The 21,953-nt window shown below is 50.4% G+C and overlaps 1 protein-coding gene across 5 annotated transcripts in view; it reads right to left on the reverse strand.

Moving 5' to 3' along the window:
• Positions 1–21,953, reverse strand: part of CAD (carbamoyl-phosphate synthetase 2, aspartate transcarbamylase, and dihydroorotase) — a 425,465-nt gene that overhangs the window by 275,642 nt on the left and 127,870 nt on the right. For all 5 annotated transcript variants that reach the window (XM_069605502.1, XM_069605501.1, XM_069605500.1 and 2 more), the window contains exons 9-13: positions 15,541–15,689; positions 15,314–15,445; positions 13,934–14,167; positions 11,021–11,242; positions 9,125–9,313 (exon numbers count right to left, since the gene is read on the reverse strand). In XM_069605502.1, coding sequence (XP_069461603.1) covers positions 9,125–9,313; positions 11,021–11,242; positions 13,934–14,167; positions 15,314–15,445; positions 15,541–15,689 — 926 coding nt within the window. The remainder of the gene's footprint in view (positions 1–9,124; positions 9,314–11,020; positions 11,243–13,933; positions 14,168–15,313; positions 15,446–15,540; positions 15,690–21,953) is intronic.

Consider the following 21,953-nt stretch of genomic DNA (forward strand, 5'->3'; position numbering starts at 1 on the left):
CACTTTCAAAACCACTACAGAGTGTAGGAACAGGGTCTTCTTTCAAAATCCCATACAGGCAGGGGCTTGCCTAAGCCGGTCCACTACTCACATAAAGGGCTGGGGGTTCCAAACTAAGGTTTTGGGGCCAACCAATCAGGTTACTCCTAAAACTGCCGAACATTCAGGACAGCCCACACAATTAGATTATTGCCCGTCTGAGGTCAGAGGACAACAGTCCAAACCACTACAAAGGGTGCAGGTCTGTGGTCAAAGTGAGCCTGATTGTGCACAACAGCCATTCAGGCCTGCCTTGTGGCCTCCTCAAACAAATGAGCTACTAATAAACTGGCAAAGAGCACTACTGTGGCAGGACGTCAGAAGACTCGCTCTCAAGTGTATAGGGCTCCAATTCCTTGGTTTGGTCTGAACTACCCAAACGGTTTGGCAGCAAACTTCAAGACAGTCACCTCTCCTACCACTATGCGCACACTCTACTTTACACCAACAGAGTAACACCAACCTATAGAGTGCGGCGATACCCCCACAAATTAATTTTCTCTCTCTCACACTCAAGCACCCTATACAACCCTACCTCTCGACTGACATGGACTATGGTCCTCAAGGGCGTTCAACCCACAAGCGTTTTGAGATCATACCAATGATATATAGAGTGCTATATGAATGCCCAACAACAACAAACAATGGACAAGCAGCCAGGCTTGGTTAAGGAGAGGGAAGGGCTGTAGGTAAGTACAAAGACCCAAGGGCACACTTTTATCCAAGAATACACTTATTCACAGTAGTTTTATAAAAAATATAATTATAAACACCAAGGCAATCAACACAGTATTAGAATTACATGCAAGTCAACCTATTCACATTTATGTACAGTGAGACTTTGGCTAAGCATTACTCCGTTCAATATTAAACTCTTATACAGGGGTAACCAACATTCAGTGACCCAACACAGATACTGGCAAGTACTTTTAGGCAGCCTATACTTTAAGATGTCCAACCCTAGCTAGGGGTAAGAGTGAGTCAAAGGAGACACTGGGGAACCAGAGCTTGTGGGTGGCAGAATAAAGGAAGGTAGACGCCGTCAAAATTGACCAAAACAAAAGGTGATTTCTATTCCAAGGTGAGTAAAATGTTTAACTAAGGGATGGTTCAGAGAGGTCAGGTAGACCCTCTGAAGGATTTAGACCAAAAGGAACAGTGTCCTTAGGTCTGGGAGAACACAGTTGGGTTGTCCACCCAATGTAACTGAGAAAACTCAGGAGCAATCCGATTCAAAGCAAGCACCCAGTTAAGTACCTAGGAGCAGGACAGTACCTTTTCTTGAAGATAGATGACCGTCACTGGCGGGTCCCCAGGTGAGGTGACAGCAGCTACTGTTTGGATTCTTGGCCTTGAGGCTGAAGAAGAAATTTTTGGTGGGATCAACAATCAGCTTCTTGCAGTGGGACACCCAGCAGACAATCTTCACAATACTGGCTCATTGGGATTCGGCACAGGCTTCAGCTCAGCGACGTTTGTCACACAGCAGACTTCTCTGTTTCTTGGTCCCCAACTTGGAAGGGAAGACATCCCAGAGCAGTAAGGAGTTACTGTAGGTCCAGCAGGATTTCCCACGAAGTGCACAGCAGATTGTTCCTGGTCCCAGGGTATTGGAGAATTGCAGCCCAGGACGGTCACAGCTCTTCGAGTGATGGCTCAAAATGCAGGTCGTCTCGAGACTGGTTTGTCCCACCAGTACATGGGAGGAAGTCGTCAGGTTTGGATCTTCCCCATCGATCAGAAAAGAAAGCTGGAACTGTAGCAGTTACTCAGTAGTCCTTAGCGGTCGCTGCAGACATCGTCGTTTAGATTCTTCGTTCCAGAGGTCGACTCTTTCTGCTCCAGGGCCCTCAGCTTTATACAGGAAAAACGGCTGTAACATCCAGTCAACATTCAAGCCATGCATGCACATCTGGGGGCTGGCTTGTCCCAAATAACAGTCAGCCTCCCAGGTCGAACTGGAGCCAGGCAGCCAAACTGCAGGACAAAGATAAGGGGACCCCCCACTTCCTGTCCTTTCAGGTACTCAGAGCGCCTTGGCAGGCTTTCGCAAGGAAGCCCACTAAAGAACCATCAAGACCTCTCCCACCCAGCTGAGTAGAAGGCAGCTCAAGAGTTGGTGAAAAAGACCAGCACCATTTTGGTACAATGTTGTGCCATGGGTCCCTTATTGCAGCCGCGAAATCAGCCTGCGTGCAAGTTTCACCCAAAAAGAAAAATCAGTAGAAAACATCCACTGCCACCAGCCACTCAGGAACTTGTCACCAACTAGAAAGTTACAGTATAAGTGGAAAAAGGGATGTTGTGTATGCTCTCAGCCCTCCATATAAGGTAGAGTGTGCCGATTCCACAAGGAACAAGTTACTTACCTGTAACTGTTGTGGTCTGGCATGGATTCACATGCTCATGAATATTCCCCGTCAGGCTGGGAATCCTCGGTAAAGAAAAAACCAGTATCAGTTTCGTTTCTGATCTGTCTTTCGTAGTAATAACCAATCACTGGTCTCTGCGTCATACTGACCACAGCCAATGACTGCCCTCTACCTAAGCACCGCCTCTGGCAGCCATCTTCAGATTTGGAAGCACGTGAAGTGGCAGTATGACCAAGTGAAGAGCCGCAGAGGGGTAGGCGGGAGGGTTCGCATGTGAATCCATGCCAGACCCATGCTGGAGAACAACAGTTACAGGTAAGTAACTTGTTCCTTCTCCAGCATGGGGTCTGGCATGGATTCACATGCTCATGAATAAAGAATACATAGCAGTACACACATGCACAACCACGGGAGGTGGCAAAGGCTCAACATTAAGCATTGCATCAAACTCAACATTAAGCATCTTACCTCCCTACCAGGCTCACCTCAGGCGAACAGGTTGCGCAGCACTGCTTGGCCGACCCTGGACTCCTCCCTGGAATCCCGATCGACGCAGTAGAACTTCGTGAAGGTGTGCGTCGACCTCCACGTAGCAGCCCTGCATATGTCCAGCAGGGGCACACCAGAAAGGAACGCCGTGGTAGCTGCGATCGCTCTGGTGGAATGGGCTCTCGGACGGCCAGGCAGCGGTCGGTTTGCCAACCGATGACAGTACATGATACAGCCGGAGAGCCATCTGGAAATGGAAGCCTTCGAGAGAGCCTTCCCCTGATTGACAGGTCCAAAATTCACAAAGAGTTGTGACGTCTTCCGAAAACACTTCGTGCGGTCCACGTAGAACTTCAGCGCTCTAGCCACATCCAGCGAGTGCAAAGTTCTCTCAGCCGGCGACGAAGGCGACGGGAAGAATACAGGCAACACCAAGGGTTCGTTGAGGTGGAAGTCCGACGGTACCTTGGGCATGAAGGAGGGGTGCGTCCTGAGCACTACCCTCGTGTCGTGAAAAGTCAAGTACGGGGCCTTGCAGGAAAGGGCCTGGATCTCTCCCACCCGTCGTGCGGAGGTGTTGGCCACAAGAAACGCTGTTTTCCACGACAGAAACTTCAACGGGGCCGAGTGCAGAGGCTCGAACGGAGGTCCCATGAGCTTGGTCAGCACCATGTTGAGCTCCCACGCCGGGGCCGGAGCCTTCACCGGCGGGAACGATCTGAACAGTCCCTTCATGAACTCTTTCACCAGACGATGAGACCACAAGGACGTCCGCCCCGTGGTTCTGGTGTATCGGGAGATCGCAGCAAGATGAATCTTGATGGACGCGTGTGCCAGCCCAGCTTTGGCCAGCGTCAGCAGGTACGGCAGTACTTGGGGAGCCGTAATCCGTAGAGGGTTAATCTTCTGTGCGTGGCACCAGACAGAGAACCTCTTCCATTTGTGTCCGTAGCATTTAAGAGTCGAGGACGCCCTGGCCTTTGCAAGAACCTCTCTGCAGTCGGCCGGTATGTCGTATCCTCCAAACTCTAGCGCTGCAGGAGCCAGGCCTGCAAGTTCAGCGATTTCGGGTCGTGGTGGAGGATGGCGCCTCCTTCCCTGGAGAGCAGATCCGCGTCCACCGGCAGCTTGATTGGCGGGGACGCTGACAAGTCCAGAAGGTCCGGGAACCATATCTGCCTCGGCCACGCAGGTGCGACGAGGATCATCCTGCACCGTGACCTCTTGAGCTGGTTGATGAGCCGGATTAGCAGTGCAAAGGAGGGAACACGTAGAGGAACAGGCCCTCCCAGGGAAACGAGAAAGCATCGCCCATGCTCCTCGCCTGGGAAAACCTGCTGGCGAACCTCCGGCACTTGGAGTTCGTCGCCGTCGCGAACAGGTCGATCTGGGGTGTGCCCCACCGTCGGAAGAGGCGATCCACTAGATCCTGCCGTAGTTCCCACTCGTGGCACGAGCGCAGCTCCCTGCTGAGTGAGTCGGCAATGTTTTTTTTTATCCCTGCCAGATGAAACGGCACCAGAAACATCCCTTGGGCGACTGCCCAATGCCACAGGTCCTGCGCCTCCTTGGACAGTGCTGGGGACCTGGTTCCGCCCTGTTTCCTGATGTAAAACATGGTGGTGGTGTTGTCGGTGAAGATCCTCACCACCTTGCCCTTGAGGGACGGAAGGGAGGACCCGAGGGCCCAAAACACTGCACGGAGCTCCAGGACGTTGATATGTAAGGATTTCTCCGTCGGGAGCCAAAGGCCTCTTGCGTGCAGATTTTCGGTGTGCGCTCCCCACCCTTCCAGGGAGGCATCCGTGGTCACTGTCTCCTGGTGGGCTGGGGTCTGGAAGTCCATGCCCGCCGTCAGATGCGCGCGGGTGCCCCACCACCGGATCGCTCGTCGGAAACTCTCGTCGAGTGTGACCCTTTCCTCGAAGCTGCCCGTCGTTTGGATCCAGCGCGCGTCCAGGAACTCCTGCAACGGGCGCATCCGGAGCCTGCACATGGGAATAAGGTAGATGCAGGAAGACATCATTCCGAGGAGGGACTTGATGGACCTCACCTTGGCCGCGTCGGCCACCAACATCCGCTGCACCTTGCCCAGGATGGTCCTGGTCCTCTCCTCCGACGGGGAGGCCAGAAGGGACACTGTGTTGAGCCTCGCTCCCAGAAACAGAGCGTCTTGCGCGGGTACCAGGTGGGATTTGGCGTAGTTCACGGAGAATCCCAGGTCCGTGAGAAGTTGGACGGTCCTTGCCGTGTGAACCACGGCGAGCTCCCTTGTCTTGGCTCGGATGAGCCAGTCGTCCAGGTAGGGGTAGACGTGGATCCCTTCGTGGCGCAGCTGCGCCGCCACCGGTGCGAGGCACTTGGTGAACACCCTGGGTGCCGACCGTAGTCCGAAGGGGAGGGCTTTGAACTGGTAATGACGCCCTTGGACCACAAACCTGAGGAATTTTCGGTGCCCCTTCAGGATGGGAATATGGAAGTAGGCATCCTCCAAATCCAACGACGACAGGAAGTCTCCTTCCTCCAGCTGACCCAGGACGTGCTGGAGGGTGACCATCCGGAACTTTTGCGCCTTGATGAACTTGTTCAGACGTCGCAGGTCCAGGATGGGGCGCCATACCCCCGTCTTCTTCTTCACGAGGAAGTATCTCGAGTAAACTCCGGAGCCCCGAAGCCTCTTTGGGACGAGTTCGATGGCGCCCTTCCTGAGCATCGCCTTTACCTCCAGGAGAAGTTGAGGGACGTGAAGTTCTTTCCTGGCCACGGGGGGGACGCGCGGACACTTTCTTTGAAACTCGAGCGCGTGGCCCCGGGCCAAGGCGTCCAGCACCCAACGGTCGGTGGAGATGGACTCCCACACGCTGACGAAGCTCGCCAGCCGGCCTCCCACCGGGGTGCTTCGGTGGGGGCCCGACCCCACGGCCGGTTCAATCCTGCTTCGACGAGGCTTTGCCGCCTTGTCGACGACGGCGGGGTCCGCCAGACTTGCCTCGTCCTCTGTAGGCCTCCTGAGACGACGAGCGGGCCGCTTGACGGTAGGAGGAGAAACCGCCGCCGGAACCTTTGGAGGCGCCCTTGCCTCCGCTGCTCCGAAAGGGCGTCCGTCGTTGTTGCAGAACTCCAAGGGCCCGGGCCGTCTCGGTGTCCGCTTTAATGGCCTGAAGGGAATCGTCCACTGTTTTCCCAAACAGGTTGTTCCCATCGAAGGGCATGTCCAGGACTCTGGTCTGAACGTCTTGACGGAAGTCCGTAGCCTTGAGCCATCCACGCCGCCTAAGGCAAACGCCGTTGCCCAACTGGCGGAACCCAGTGTCGGCGATGTCCGTCGCAACGGTAATGGCGTGGTCCGAAGCCACCTCACCTTCCTGCAGGATCTCCAGGGCCTCTGCCCTCTTGTCGTCCGGCAAGAAGTCCAGCAGGGGAGCCAGTTTGTACCAGAGCTCCCTGTCGTATCGGGCCACGATAGCCAAGGCGTTGGCAGTTTTAATCGTCGTCGCTGCAGACGAGATGACTCTGCCTCCCATAGCGTCCAATTTCTTTCCCTCGCCGTCCGGTGGGGAAGTCGATGTGGAGGCCGCACCCCCCCCCCGCTTTTTTCCTGGCCGCCGCGGAGACGACGGAGTCCGGGGTAGGCTGCGCCCGGAGGCACAGGGGGGCCGTGTCCGGGACCCGGTACTTTTTCTCGTACCGGTCTCTTCTAGCTGGCGTCGTGGAAGGGTTCTTGAGGAGGGTGAGGCCCTCATCCCAAATGTCGTCCAATAGAGGCACTGCGAGGACCGTCTTCCTCTTGGCCTCGCGCCGCTGATAAAGGAAACCTTCCTTCTTCTCCTCAGGGCAGAGTTGGAAAAGCTCGGATGCCCTGGCGATCATGGAGTGGAACGATCCAATCTCGTCGGGCGGAGAAGCCCTGGTGGGAGGCGACGACGGTACATCCTCGTCGTATACCTCGTCGTCCGTACCCGTCGCTGCCGTGTCAGTCCCCGTATCATCCCCTCGGGTGGACGGGGAGGAGGGCTGGAAGGGGCGCGACGGCTGAAAAGGAGGAGGAGGGTGGATCCTTCTTTTCTTGGTAGGGGGAACCCCAGAAGGTCCCGGTTCTGGGTCCCCCGACGGGAGAGGTTCCGTCGGCAACGGTAGTCTCGTCCTTATCTCTGAGCATAAGGACTGTATAGCCAACAAAATGGCCGCCGAGCTGTCTCGCGGCGCTGGCTGAGGGGAATCCGACGGGCGATCAGGGGCCCCCGAGGCCGTGACTTAAGACTTCGACCAGCTCCTCCTCCGAGGTTGAGGCCGAATCTACGACGCCCTGCCCCCCCTTTTTCTTCCCCACGGGGGATTTCACGGGGGTCCTATCGATGGGCACAAAAGAGGACTCCCTCCGAGGTGGCAGGGAGACTCTGAGCCCCGAGGTCGCCACCACTGGCGTAGCCTCCACAGGCTGAGCCAGGGCCGCCGCGACAGACTTGATAGAGGGCTTGGCCGGATGGATTAAGGCCTTCACCACCTTAGGTGCGCTCACCGCCTTAACCTTGAGGGGGGGGACAGTGCCTCGCTCCCCCTCCGCCTTCGAGCTCGACCGGGGCCTCTCTAGGAGCCTCGGCCTTCCTCTTACCCGACCCAGAGCGTTGGCTCGTGGTTGATGGTGCCGGGGAGGGTGCGCCCAGCCTGACGCCCGTAGAGCCCGACCGTTCGGCGCTCCCGGTGCCAGCGGACTCGCGGTGCTTGGCCTTATGTTGGACCCCCGTCGCCGGGGCGTCCTCAAAGGTCTTAGAAGACCGCTCGGATTTCTTCCTCTTCTTCTCGCCGGACGGGCTCTTCCCTTCCAGCCAGTTGCCGAGACATTGATGGTGGTCCTTCATGGTCCGCTCCGACATGTTGCCGCAAAACGCACAGTCCTTCTCCACGTGCGTCTTGTCCTCATGTAGGCAGTAAAGACAAAAAGAGTGTTCGTCCTCCTTGAAGACGTTCTGCAGCTGGCATCCAGGGCAGACCCTGAACAGCTTTCCGGGCGTCGAGCTTCCCTTCTCCTGGGCCATGACCGGGCCTGAGAAACTTCTGGAGTCCTCCAAAAGCGTAGCTCGACGAAATCTTCACCCTTGAGGGGCACAGACGAATCCGACACGGGTCCCCGTTGATCGGATGGAGAGTCGGTGGAGCTTGAGGCTCTTTTGACCGAAAAAACGAAGTTTTTGAGAAAAAACGTGAAAAAAATAGCACTAACGCTCGAGAGCAATAGCACGAGGATCCCAACACATGAACGTGCGGTAAAAATCTGAAGATGGCTGCCAGAGGCAGTGCTTAGGTAGAGGGCAGTCATTGGCTGTGGTCAGTATGACGCAGAGACCAGTGATTGGTTATTACTACGAAAGACAGATCAGAAACGAAACTGATACTGGTTTTTTCTTTACCGAGGATTCCCAGCCTGACGACGGGGAATATTCATGAGCATGTGAATCCATGCCAGACCCCATGCTGGAGAAAATAAGTTTTCTAGGATAGAAAATATTCCCCTATCCTTGTAATCAGTTATCACAAGGAAAATAAAAAAGTGCATCTGAGAGCTCGCAGCAACACTGTACAGAACGTGCAGTGTACTGTAATTGTAGCACTTGGAGGAGAAGAACAGAGCAATTGAACTGTAGCAGATGGGATTCAACCCTGTTAATACTTGTTAATTTTTGGGATTTAACCCAGTTACTTCTTGCAACAGGTATATTCGAATGGGAACTGGAGTGTGCACCTCGCCTTCCCCCCTTTTTATTTACATAGTGCTGTAATAGTAAATTGCAGATGCCTTAAAAAAAAGCAGAGGAAAGCATACATCCAACAAACTGTGTTGATAAAGGTTCCCAAGGACTGAGTATGTAAAAGGGTTCCCCACTCACTCAGGATAACTGGCCAACAATACAAAAGTGCAGCAAAAAGTGCTGGGTGGCTCACGTGGCGAGAAAGACAGAGCCAAGCCAGAGTTTTAGAACAGGAGAAGATGAGAGGGGAAGCGGGTCACCAGGCAAGAAGGTCAGTGTGTACAGGGCTGTATCATGCCCACTTCCTAATTGCTTAGATATGTTTAGGATAGTTTTGTTAATCTGTAAAAAGCAAACTAGCCCGCAGCAATAATCTCGTTTTTATTGAACAGACCCCTGTGCCAGGAAAGTGCCTGCATGCATGCATGCAGAAGAAGGTAAAGACACCAACTATTCTTTTACGGCCTCACTCTTTACCTGCTCAGACTCTGGATTCAGCGCATACTGGATATTGCATTCCCCCACAATACCCAGGTGCTGGATAACTTTGATAGCCGTATTGCGCAGGATGTTGTACTCTCGGTCGTTGAGTGTCTGACTGGGTGCCACCACAATAGACTCGCCTGTGTGAATACCCAACGGGTCCACATTCTCCATGTTACACACCTAAACAGACAAGATTGACATTACTATATATTTTTTTTTATCATGACACTGTCAATTTGCATCCCCTCCCCGAACCTCTCCACCAACCACCTCTATCGAAAGCTTGGAGCTTCATGTATGTAGCAGAGAAATTATACATCCATTCAGTGAAAATAGGTTATTTGAGGAAAGAGCAAGCACAAAAGACATCAACCTTCCTAACACAAATTTGAGCCACAATCCAATTTCTTTTTTTGATTAAAGTGTTTGTGGTTAAAACTAAGCAAAAACCTTAAACTCTACATAAAATACAAAACACGAATATCAAACTAATCCCATATTCACCAATGGATTAACATTTAAAGTCATAATTATTCATATAGGTCTGTTAAAATACTAAAAAGATGAAAAATGTTCTCTTCCAATTCTCTTGATGATCAATGTCCACATATAATACAGACAATAACTTAAATGTGTATTTTGGCCTGTGTAAATCTAAGCCCACATTTGATATTTCCTTACATTTATAAGTTTAAAGCCTCCATAAACCTTACATTCTGTGAAAATAGGGCAGCCTGTTAACAAAGGTCTAGGATTCTCCATCTCAGTCTGTCCCAAATTCCCGTCTTTTTTATTTCTTTCGCTGGCATCCTATTTTATTAGGTGCTGCCAGGCCACAAGATCAGTATTCCTCCAGGTCCCTGTGACAGCAGTAAGTGCTACAGTCCAAATACTGTGCAAGTAGCAGGCACACCACTCCATATTTTAGTTTTTTTTTTTACAGACAAATGTTCCTGCCACCTGCTAGCTCAGACCATTTCCCTCCACTATACAATAGCTCTGCTGGTCGCAGTCCAGCACTTTTCTCACAATATAAACGTGCTGCATTTCCTTTGGAGTCCTACATAGTGTGCGTGCTTCTGGAAGGTCACGTCAAAGCAGCCTACAGACTCAACACTGCTGTATAAACTGTAGCTAGCGAGGCAGGATGCACCCTGTAATTAATTCTGTACTTAATGCATGTACAGACATGCTGCCTACTGGGAATGCATTTCAGCATGTAGACAGTCAGCACGGCCAGTTTTCCTAGGATACCAGCCTCCATCCACTGTCCAGCAGATCACACACAATGGCAGACTGTACATACTTGCTGCACACATGTCAGACAGCCTGCACACACTCCAAGTGCACCATTTTCCAACTTCCTCTGCAAGGATACTCCTCCCTCCCAAATGCACAGGTCTACGGAGAAGCAAAGGCTGAATGGCAGAGGGACCTGCATCCGCTGCCCACAAGTAACCTTGGGAAAGCTTCCTAACAGATACAGAACTCCTGTACGTTTCTACCTTTATTACTGAAGACTGCACAAACTAAGCTCCAACCAGTTCCCATGAGACAGATGGCAGCAGGCTTATGCGCTTGTCCACTGCCTACCAGATCAGGCCTGATCTGCCACCAATTGCTAGCCATCAGTTCTTTTCACAACCTCTACCAATGACTGCCTCAACAAGAGACGTCTGCCCTTACTTTTTCCTCTTAACACTTGTATTGTGCCTTGCCACATTCTACGCTGCAACGCTATCCTGCCACCATTCACCACTTTCAGGGATGCAAACTTTCACCACCAGTTGCTGTGTGACCTAATCTGCAGTACGAGGGAAGACCACACCCCGCTCCCCCCAACAGCAGAAACCCACGTGGCAAGTCAAGCCAATCACACAGACTCACCGTTATGCAGTTGTTATAGGCATCCCGTACCACCTCATACTCAATCTCCTTCCAGCCTTTGAGGGACTTGTCCACAAGGACCTGGGTGGTGTGCGCAAACGCTTGAGACACTAGGGCTGTCAGCTCTTCCCTTGTGTTGGCAAAACCAGAGCCCAGCCCGCCCAGGGCATAAGCAGAACGCACAAGTACAGGGTATCCCAGCCTGTCCGCTGCAGCGAGAGCCTATATTGGAGAGGGGAAAAAGGAAACCATAAAACATCATTGGCAAAAATATAGAAACCGCACAGGCCAACAAGCGACACGATTAGGAGAGTTAAAAGGGGCATTTATCTTGATGGCTAAAAGCTTAAAAGTCCCTAACAAAGGTGACTGCCTTGTTAGCGGTTGAGTGGAGACGCACACAAAAAACAGTGTCTATACTGCACTTGAAAAGCAGTTACCCTGCAGTGAGATCAGATTGGATTTGCTCCACTACTGCAAAGCCATGTTAGGGAGGTTTTCCTAAAGTTTTCCTGTGCCAAGACTTTATAAAACTATCCCTTGGTATACAGGCCCCAACTTCTAGTATAAGTCTGTACCACTCAAGTTTTGGGTAGTATGGCAGAGCAGCCAGGCTCATCTTCGGAGGGAGATGAGAGTTGTAGGTAAGTACATAAAACCTGGTACATACATAGGCCCAAAGAAACACACACTTGGTAAAGTTATTTTTAGGGAAGTACCATTTCAAACTAATTAACACCAGAAAAAAAATGCAATACTTCAGGTGAGTAAGCCATAAGTTAAGGATTAAAAAGTTAATTGAACACACAGAGGCAAGTAAAATCCCCTGTTATAGCAACGCAGAAAATCTTTTGTTGTAGGAATAAAAAGGTTAAACTACACCAGCAATAGCAGGCGAGTACTTTAAAAGACATTACTTTTCAGGGGTCTTAAGACTTTAGAAGTCCATCCCTATCTATGGAGGCATTCTCCAAATTCAGATTGGAGGTAAAGCAGCAAAGGCACAGATGTCGAAAATGCAACGTTTCAGAGGATTCTTCAAATACAAGTAAAGTTCTTTTTTGGTCAAAAAGATTTCAGGGACTTTGGGAATGGCTCTCTATGGGCACACAAGCGTTCGGCCTTAGCGAATGTCATGGGCGTACACCCAAACACCGGAATCCCCACTCCAGCAACAACTGACAGAATGACTGGAGGTATGCACTACCACGAGTCCCACAGTAACCGAGGAGTGAAGAAGTTGCAGCTGGATTCCTTGACGGTGCAGCAGCGGTGGACCTGGTCTCCTGTTCCTTAGTCTGGTGACTAAAGAAGGGACTCGAAGAGATGCCGCAACTGACGCAGCAGCAGTCGAGAGGAAGGCCTCCCAGTAAAGGATTGTTTGGCAACAGTTATGACACCCCATCACATCACCAAGGGGAAACGGTTCTCATCCGAACGATTTACCTCACATGCTTGGTCCTGCACCATGGTGCCGGGACTTTGAGGAGGGGGATCTTGCCTCTGAAGATCTGCAAGGAGTCCACCAGGTTTTGGTAGAGTTTGTTCACGAAAAGATGATGCACTGCAATCAGGCTCGAGGTCCCAGGGTACTAGCGATTATGCCCACCAGTCCAAAGGAGGAAGTCGCCCCCATTCGGAGCTTCCAGGTCGATTCGAAAATTGGGTCAGGACAGCAGTGGTCACTTCAGCAGGCTTCACCGGTTGCTGGGAGGTGCCGCAGGCATCTGCGATCGTCTTCAAGGTCTTCAGTCCCAGTGGTCAACTTGTCTTTTGCCTCAGGATCCTCGCCTTTTATCCAGTAACCCAGACAATCAACAGTCCTGCAGGATTCAAACTTTGGGTGGTGGCTGAAAGGACAACCAGCCTCCCAGTTGGAACTGGATCCAGGCAGGCATGCATAAGACAAAGTGCTGTGGGTTCCGCACTCCTCCCATGTTTCCCCATCTTCTCAGACACAGGGGAGCCTTGGCGGGCTTCTCAAAGGATTGCCCCCAAAGACAAAAGTCCAACCAGGATCTCCCCCACCCAGGTTGGTAAATGAAGGACCAAGAAAGGACAAGCGAACAAGAAATTTGTAACAGAATCACTATATGTCGATAATCGTACCTCTTTGTATCATACTGTATGTCTTGCATGTACCGTATAACTATGTTAACACTTACTTGGTGACTTATACCATGTAACATAAGCTTAAAGTGTTCTTGTTCTTGCCTGCTGCTTGCGCCCAGTTACCTTCGGGTTAGGTGCGTCATACAAATAAAATAAACAAAAGGTGAATGGTGACCCTTCTGTGCATTACCGTGGCTGTGAACAAAGTCAGGCTAGGAAAAATACACAAATGTCGATAGAACACATCGACTGCCACCAGCCATTCAGGTACGCCCATCACTAACAGAAATGTTACAGGAGAACTGAGAAAGGCGATACAAGGTAATCACTCAGCACTCCACATGGGGTTGTGCATGCTGATCTCACAAAAGGAAACGCTAAGAAAGATAGAAAGTAGCCCTCTGACCTTGAGAAAAGAAGTTCTTAAGGAAAATAAAATTTAAAAAAAAGGGGAGTCCAAAGGGCTCCCAGCAACACTGCAGATGCCTTTAAAAAGGTATGAAGGAAAGCAAGCCTCCACACAGAGTATAGTAAAAACAGAATGAAAGAATGAATGAGGAGGAAAAGACTCCCCTCATGCAAGAGAATGAGAAAAAGTCCAAGAGTCCTGCAGAAAATGCTGGGGGTCTCACAGGTAGACTGTATTTAGCAGAAAACTGAAAAATCTTAAGACCTCTCTGCTCAAATACGGCTATCCTACATCCACAATGTTGCATCTGCCTGCACAGCAGCACTGCACTAGGGGAACAGAGCTGTATTCCATGCATCTGGGGCAGATGCCCCATTGAAAGGGACGCTCACCTGTTCCAGGGAGAGGGCGGCTTCGCTTGGTGCCACATGCTCACTGATCTCTTCCATCTTTTCCACAAACACTTTGCGATCCTCTGTCATCTCGATGGAGGAAACTGGCGTGCCAAGCACACGCACGTTGTAGCGCTCCAGTACGCCTTTTTTTGTCAGTTCCACACCACAATTCAGGGCTGTCTGACCACCGAAGGTGAGCAGGATCCCATCTGGACGCTCATTCTTGATGACCTGAAGTAGAGGAAAAAGCACAGAACAGTAAAATACCCAGAATTAATGCTTTGTTCCAACCAGGGCCTAACAACCTTATGCATAAATTAGGTATGTCTGACCATATGGACCACGCCAATGTAGCTGAGAGATTTAGAGCAGGACTTGCCAACATCTACCAATGGTGCAGATGTAAAGCCTCTGTAGACAGTAGCACAATTCACAATTCCGAATGTCACTAAACTCATTCCCAGAGCTCACCGGGGGTTCTCTCACACTCCCAGCTTTCAAAGAATGGTCCCATCTTCCCAAACTAAAATGTACTTATCAATCACATTGGAAAGCCACTAACTGCATCATTTGCATTCTCAGATACCCAGAGGTTGGGCCATGAGCCCAGGATACTGTTATGTAGCTCAGAAATAATAATTTAATCTAACCAGAATGGGTGCTGCCACCTTACAGCATCAACACATTTGACTTCACAGAGAACTCAGCATTCATTAATGTGTGCACGTAGCCACCCTGCAGCCTCTTCACCCATGAAACACCCGATACGGCTAATTGGGCAATTTTAGGGAGCCGACATTGTGGACTCTTGGCTGATGCGATGGTCTTCGAAAAGTGGCAACGCGCTGTCTGCCAACACAATACCAGGAGACACTCCCTTAATGTCCTACAGTAGTCTATGCAGCCACACTACCCGAGGTGGCTTTGGGAGAGCCTACACTTCATTCCATGGCTTCACAGTGAAAATGAAGACGAAGACTAAAGTACTTCCGGTTACATTCACGCAATCGAAAGCCTTATGAAGCATACAAACCTGTTGTGTTATCTTGAACACGGGTGGCTAGGTGCCAACTCTAGGGGGAATGCTTGCTGCTGCCCCTAGTCCCCTTTTCTGCACCAGGTTGCCTGAATGCTTGGTGGCAAGGTAGGGGTTTATGTCTTGTTGAGGCCAAGATGGGACGAGTACCGAAAAGTCCCAATGCGAGAACTAAGAATTAACATTAGCCCTATGCCTTTAAGTTATAGAAACAGATGTTTTAATGAAACCGCTGTTAGGAGCCTCTAAATAAATGCCAGGGTGAGAATTAACGGAATGACCTGCAAACTCCTGCTCAGCCTCGATGGCACAGATATGGGGCCAACAGATTCCAGTCTTACCTCGGTTACATAGTCTGCGGTGAGGGGAAGGAAGTACACCTTGTCAGCCAATCCTTTGGACGTCTGCACCGTGGCAATGTTTGGGTTGATCAGCACCGACTGGATGTTCTCTTCCTTCAATGCTTTGATTGCCTGTAGAGGAAATAACAGCCCAGGGAGGCATATCATTGAGAGATTCAAAGGAGTGCCAGTCGAAAAAGCAATTGCAGGATGAACAGAGTCCTGACCTGGGAACCAGAGTAGTCAAACTCCCCAGCTTGCCCGATGGAGAGGCCCCCAGAACCCAAGATTAGGACTTTGCTGGGTCGGTTTGCAGTGTGGAGCCCCACATCTGGAGAGCCTTCATACGTCAGCATCTCTTTCACCCTCTCCTTGACTGCGGATGAAGGACAGGGAATTACAATAGGGCCATGAAAAAAGACCAAGTAAGAATGTCGATCAAAGCACATGTTACAGGAGCAAGGTTTTACTACTTTTACACCACTTCATTCTTGCACAAAATAATTAATGATTCTGTTGTACAACCAATGAAGGCCTCTTCGTTAGATTCAGGTCTGCAATAGCAGGCTCACATTACTCAGATTTTACTGTGTCAATGAATGTCTACCCATCAAACCACCACCTACTAAGAACCACCAGGCAGGCCAGCATCATGTTTGACCATTCCATGCCATTACACTAGGGGACAATCATCGGTGAATCAGGACTGGACCCACGACACAGCCCCCCCCCCTCTCCCCAAGGAACAAAAAGTGACCTGGTGCTGTGTGAAGGTTCCCCTCCCCCCACACAGAAGAAATTGGACATGGAAAGCTACTGAATTTGTTGTGTGTTCGGGACGTCAGAAGCTGTTCCCATATGAAACTGCAACCTGAACTGGTGTCCGCTTTGGATCAAGGTGAAGCCTCTGTGGCCAGCTGCTGCGCGGCAAACTTCATAGACCTATACTTGAGGTCAGGCCCCAAGAATCGCCTGATATTGTTGGGTGGTGTGAGGCAGCTCTGCTCTGAACGGAGACGAATACAATATACTGGAAAATAACGCGCTCCCAACCACAGTGGGACTGCGCTCCGGCGCGCGTGAGGAGTCACCCAGAACGTGAAGGGGTCAGGTCATGTGGTGGCCAGGAACGAAGGACACCGGCGGACTGCTGTCTCCCCTGGCGGATAGGGAATCTACGATACGATCCCGTCGCTCCGGTGTGTGTGGGCAGTGCATCACCTGGGGACCATGCAGTAATACATGGGGATCCGACCCCCTGAAGACCACGCTGGACTGCAGGCGTAACCTCGCAAATCGCAACGGCAGCCCGATTCCTGCTCTAATCATGCACGGTGAGTGAACGCTGCCCACCCCCGCCTGATCAACAAAGAGCAGTGTCGCTAGTGCCCCCCCCCCCCCCCCCAAGGACCTCTGCCCTGTTATGCATCATACTTTATACCGCACTGTGATATTGGGAGCCACAAGCCCACAACCTTGCAAAGGACCCTCTAATACTAGGTGCGCTGCACTATACTAACCAGCGAGGTCACCTGGGAGAAGGGGAAACATGTGCTAAGATGCGCATGAACTCTAGCCGAATTACACGTTAAGACTCTCGCACACCCCCACGAACACAGCGGGGCGAATGGCTGAGCCCCCGCGAGTCTCTGCCTCGTACAGCAGCAACCCCAAGGGACATCAACTATGCAATAAGGATATACGTTAACAGCACACGTTTCCCTCAATTGAACAGTGCCCACCCTCCGACCCCCTCCTCAGACGGTACCACGTTGAGACTGTCCACTCACATTGGAATATTAAACCACACTGCCAGGAAGATCCCACCCGACCCTCCTCACCGCCCGAAGGGCCACAACAATAAAAAGGTACGGGAGATTATTCCACAGCCCTAGACGGCTGAAACAAGAAGGCTAAACACACCAGGGCACGCAGAACAGTGCACAACCAGAGCAAGCCCAAGGAGGGGGGAAAACAGAATGCAAGGAACAAACACACTATAGAAACGGTGGCGTGTACTCCTGGAATCATTCTGAAGCCTCTGACTCTCAAACCCATGATAAACCCAACACATCAAATTCCTGACGCATCTTCAGATCACAGCGGGGCCTCACGAAAGGAAGGCACAAATACAGCACAGAAAGAAGTTTAGCACTAAAGGTGATATTAATCCACCTCCATGGAGGTTGCAATAGACACCCAACCTCATACTGATACTAGGACAACCCACCGCAATATGCTTCCAGTTGCATGACAAAAAGGACATTGGCGCAAGAAGCAAGCAGAAGGTTGGGCCCCCGAAATCGTGCCGTGTGCCCTCCTCTAAAACCAGTGACATCCTTGACCTTTGCACCTCTTGTGGACTCCGCACATTGACCACTAACGGAAACACTGCAAAGAGAATCTAGAGAGTTTGTGATCCCGCTCTGAAGACTTGAGCCTGTGTGGGATCCAAGGGGCCAACCCCCATCCCCTCAAGGGAGTGAACCCTTACTTCAGTGGAAAACAACTAGAACCCCCCCCCCCCCCTCCTCGCGATATACAAGTAGTGAAGGAGTAAGGGAATGGTAAAGGCCCGATCAGCGAGTGGAAACCAAGAATCCTTTAAGCTGAGGTAAGACACAGGACATACCACCCTCCACGCACCTGCAACTGATTAACAGATCTATGGACATAAAACAAAAGCTGGCAGTGTATCGCTTCCTCCCACATCTCAATGACCTTAAACCGCCTCAACATAATGAAATGTTGACACCAGAGACGGAGGCAGCCACAACCAAGGGAGATGTAGCAGCTCTACTAAACAAACTTAAAGGCATGAGGGTGGATATCGGTGGGAAGGTTAATAAAATTACACCGAGAATCGACACGATGGAAGAAAGGTTGGAGGAGGTTGAACACAACCAAACCTCTCTGGGAACATTTGAATCCCAAATAGATGTAAGGATCTCTGAGATAGAAGCAAGAGAGGAAGAATATCGTCTGAAGATGGACAACTTCGAAAATCGGGACATGCAAAACAACATACGCATCTTTGGTATCCTCGACAAAGGAGAAACGGAACGAGCTCTCAAGAACAATCTCCACACGATTATGAAAATCCTGTTCACAGACAACTCATCGATGAACCCAAAATCGACTTCATACATACAGCCGTAGGAGCAGCAAGCGGCCCAAGGACTGTTGGCATGATTCCATAACTATGCAGATAAGGCAAGGGTCCTTGAGAGCCATTCGTGCCCTACAGATCCTTCTTGACACAGCGAGGATGACATGCATTACTTACCGTAAAAGCATTTCTGATGGTTGTATCTGCTTAGATTCACATTCTGTGCATAGTCCGACATCCATTGGTAACCGCAGAGTATTGCATCTCGTCTTTCGAGAATCGAAAGGGGACATCGACATGGGCGTTCCTGTAACACCATCCCTACGCGACGTGTAGTGTACCCAAGATCCCTCACGCATCGAGGTCCCTCCGATTTAATTTTTTCTGCCTAGAGGAAGCCTTATGACTATTGTGAGTGAGTACAGAAAAGAGAAAGTAGTAAGAAGTACATGTTCCTTCCATCCAAGTGGGGAGAAGGGTGGGTGCATGTGAATCAAAGTAGATACAACCATCAGAAGACAATGCATTACTTACCGTAAAAGCATTTCTGATGGTTGTATCTGCTTAGATTCACATGCTGTGCATAGGTCCGACATCCAGTGGTCACTGCGGAGTATTGCATTTTGTTTTTCGTAGTCGAAAAGGGGACGTCGACAAGGCGTGTCTGTAACACTATCCCAATAGTGACGTGCGTTGTACCCACAATCCCTCACGCGTCGAGGTCCCTCTGTTTGTATTTTTCTGCCCTGAGGGAGCCTTTTAGCCGTGAGTGAGTACAGAAAAGAGAGAAATATATATAAAAGGATGTCTATGTTCCTTCCATCCGAGCGGGGAGGAAGGGTGGGCGCATGTGAATCTAAGCAGATACAACCATCAGAAATGCTTTTACGGTAAGTAATGCATTGTCTTCTGATGTTTGTTAATCTGCTTAGAATCACATGCTGTGCATAGACTAGCGAGCAGTACCCGGAGTTGGTGGTGGGTTATGAGAAGGAACAGTAGAGAAAAGATGTCTTAATACTGCCTGTCCCACCTGGGAGTCAGATCTAGAGTGTGCATCTAGACAGTAGTGTTTTGTAAAGGTGTGCACAGAACTCCAGGTTGCCGCTTTGCAGATGGACTCAAGGGGAACATTTGCAATGAATGCTATGGAAGCCCCCGTGCCTCGAGTGGAATGTGCTCTTGGCTTGAAGGGTAGTTCTCTCTTAGCAAGAGTGTAACAGAGTGATGCATTGAACAATCCATCTAGATATAGTGGATTTTGAGACCGCATCTCCTTCTCTTCCTGCTGCCACCGAGACAAAGAACTGATTAGTCTTTCTCAGTGGTCTGGTTCTTTCCATGTAGAACATGACAGCTCTGCGTACATCTAGTGTATGCAGACTTTTTTCTCCCGAGCTGGAAGGGTTTTGAAAGAACGTTGGTAGTTCTATAGTTTGGTTTCCATGAAATTTCGAGATGAATTTAGGTGCAAACCTTGGGTGTGTGCGTAGAACCACCTTATCTTTGTGAACTGTTACGAAGGGGTCTAGTACAGAAAGAGCCTGTAGTTCACTTACTCTCCTAATGGAGGTGATAGCTATTAGGAAAGCAGTCTTAAGGGTGATATCTTTAAGAGTTGCCTTGTGCATGGGTTCGAAGGGAGGGCCCATGAGTCTGGAAAGTACCACATTTAAGTCCAGTCCCATCCGGGAGCTGGGTTAGCTATCGGAGGGTGTATCCTCTTTACCCCCTCCATGAAGGCTTTGATAACTGGTATCTTCCACCACGACACTTTAAGTTGTGAAGTGGTGTATGCAGAAAGTGCCGCTAGGTGGACTTTAATGGAATTGAACACTAAACCTGAATCCAGTAAATGGGTCAAGTATAGAATAACGTCAGTAGGAGAGCAGTCAACTGGGTTGATGCTAGTACCTCTACACCAGATAACAAATCTTTTCCATTTGCTAGAATAGCAGTGTCGAGTATTAGGTTTTCTGGCTTCCCTGAGGATGTCCATACATCTCTGTGGGAGTTGTAAATGTCCAAATTCTATGATCTCAGGAGCCAGGCTGCTAAGTTCATGGTCTGAGGGCATGGATGCAGTGTTCTGCCCTTGTCTTGTGACAGCATGTTGTACGGGCAGGGAAGTTTCACTGGGGGAGATAGGGACATCTCCATCAAGTGAGCGAACCATGGCTGCCGGGCCCACATTGGGGCCACTAGTATCATTGTAACCTGCTCCTGATGCATCTTGTGCACCACTTTGTTGAGAAGGGGAGTCGGGGGAAAGGCGTAAACAAATTTCCCTGACCATAGAATCGACAGACCGTTCCCCTTGGACTGGTTCTGGTGGTACCTGGAGGCGTAACTTTGGCATTGTGAGTTTTCCAGAGTTGCGAACGGGTCTATTTCCGGGAATCCCCATTGAGTGAAGACGTCTAAGACGATGTCTTTGTGTAATTGCCATTCTTACTCTCCGGGCAGGGGGAAGTCTCTGCTGAGTTTGTCTGCTAGCAGATTGAGTTCCCCTGGTACATGTTGTGATAGTAGGAACATGTTGTGTTTGAGAGCCCACTTCCATATATTCTGGGACAGCTTGGACAGTCCTGGAGAGTGAGTGCCCCCTTGCTTGTTGAGGTAGTACATGGCTGTGGTGCTGTCTGTGAGGACCATCACTGTCTTTCCTTGTAAGTGTTCCTGAAAGGCTTTCAGTGCTTTGAACACCGCTAGTAGTTCCAGCAGGTTTATATGCTTGGATGCTAAGTTCGGAGTCCAAACTCCGTGGGCCGTCTGATGGGATAGGTGAGCCCCCCATCCTGTAAGGGATGCGTCTGTGGTTAGAGTGGCTTCCACTGCGGGTGTGGCAAAAGTTTTCCCTAATAACAGGTTTTCTTTTGTCCACCACCGTAGCGAGAGAACCAAGGCCTGCGAGACCACCACTAGATCGTCCCATTGTCCGCTGGCCTGACACCACTGGCTGTAGAGCCACTCTTGCATTGGGCGCATGCGCAGGCGCGCGTGAGGTACCAAATAAATACATGACGCCATCATCCCTAGCAAGCGCATTGCTTTGCGTACCGTCACCTCTTGGCCTGCTACATAATGGGGAATCTGAAACAGCATGTTTTGGACCCTCTCGTTGGAGGGGAATACGAGGCCGTCCTTTGTTCGAATTAGAGCCCCTAGGAATTGTTTGATTTGGCTGGGGTCTAAGCTGGACTTCTTTTCGTTGATGGAGAAGCCCATTTGGGACAAAAGGTCTACGGTCTTTTGGGTATTGGAGAAGCATGTTTCGTAAGAATCCCCTGTTATGAGCCAGTCGTCGAGGTAAGGGTATACCGGGATGGATAATCTGCGCAGGTGGGCCGCTGCCACTGCCAGTACTTTCGTGAATACCCTTGGTGCAGATGCTATCCCGAAGGGTAGTACTCTGAACTGGTAGTGTTTGTCCTCTATCTTGAACCTGAGGTATTTTCTGTGCGATGTCAACATTAAAATATGAAAGTATGCATCTTTCATGTCCAGTGTTGTCATGTAATCCCCTTGTGA

Source organism: Ambystoma mexicanum, chromosome 4p (assembly GCF_040938575.1).
Source record: "Ambystoma mexicanum isolate Mex_15411 chromosome 4p, UKY_AmexF1_1, whole genome shotgun sequence".
NCBI lineage: Eukaryota > Metazoa > Chordata > Amphibia > Caudata > Ambystomatidae > Ambystoma > Ambystoma mexicanum.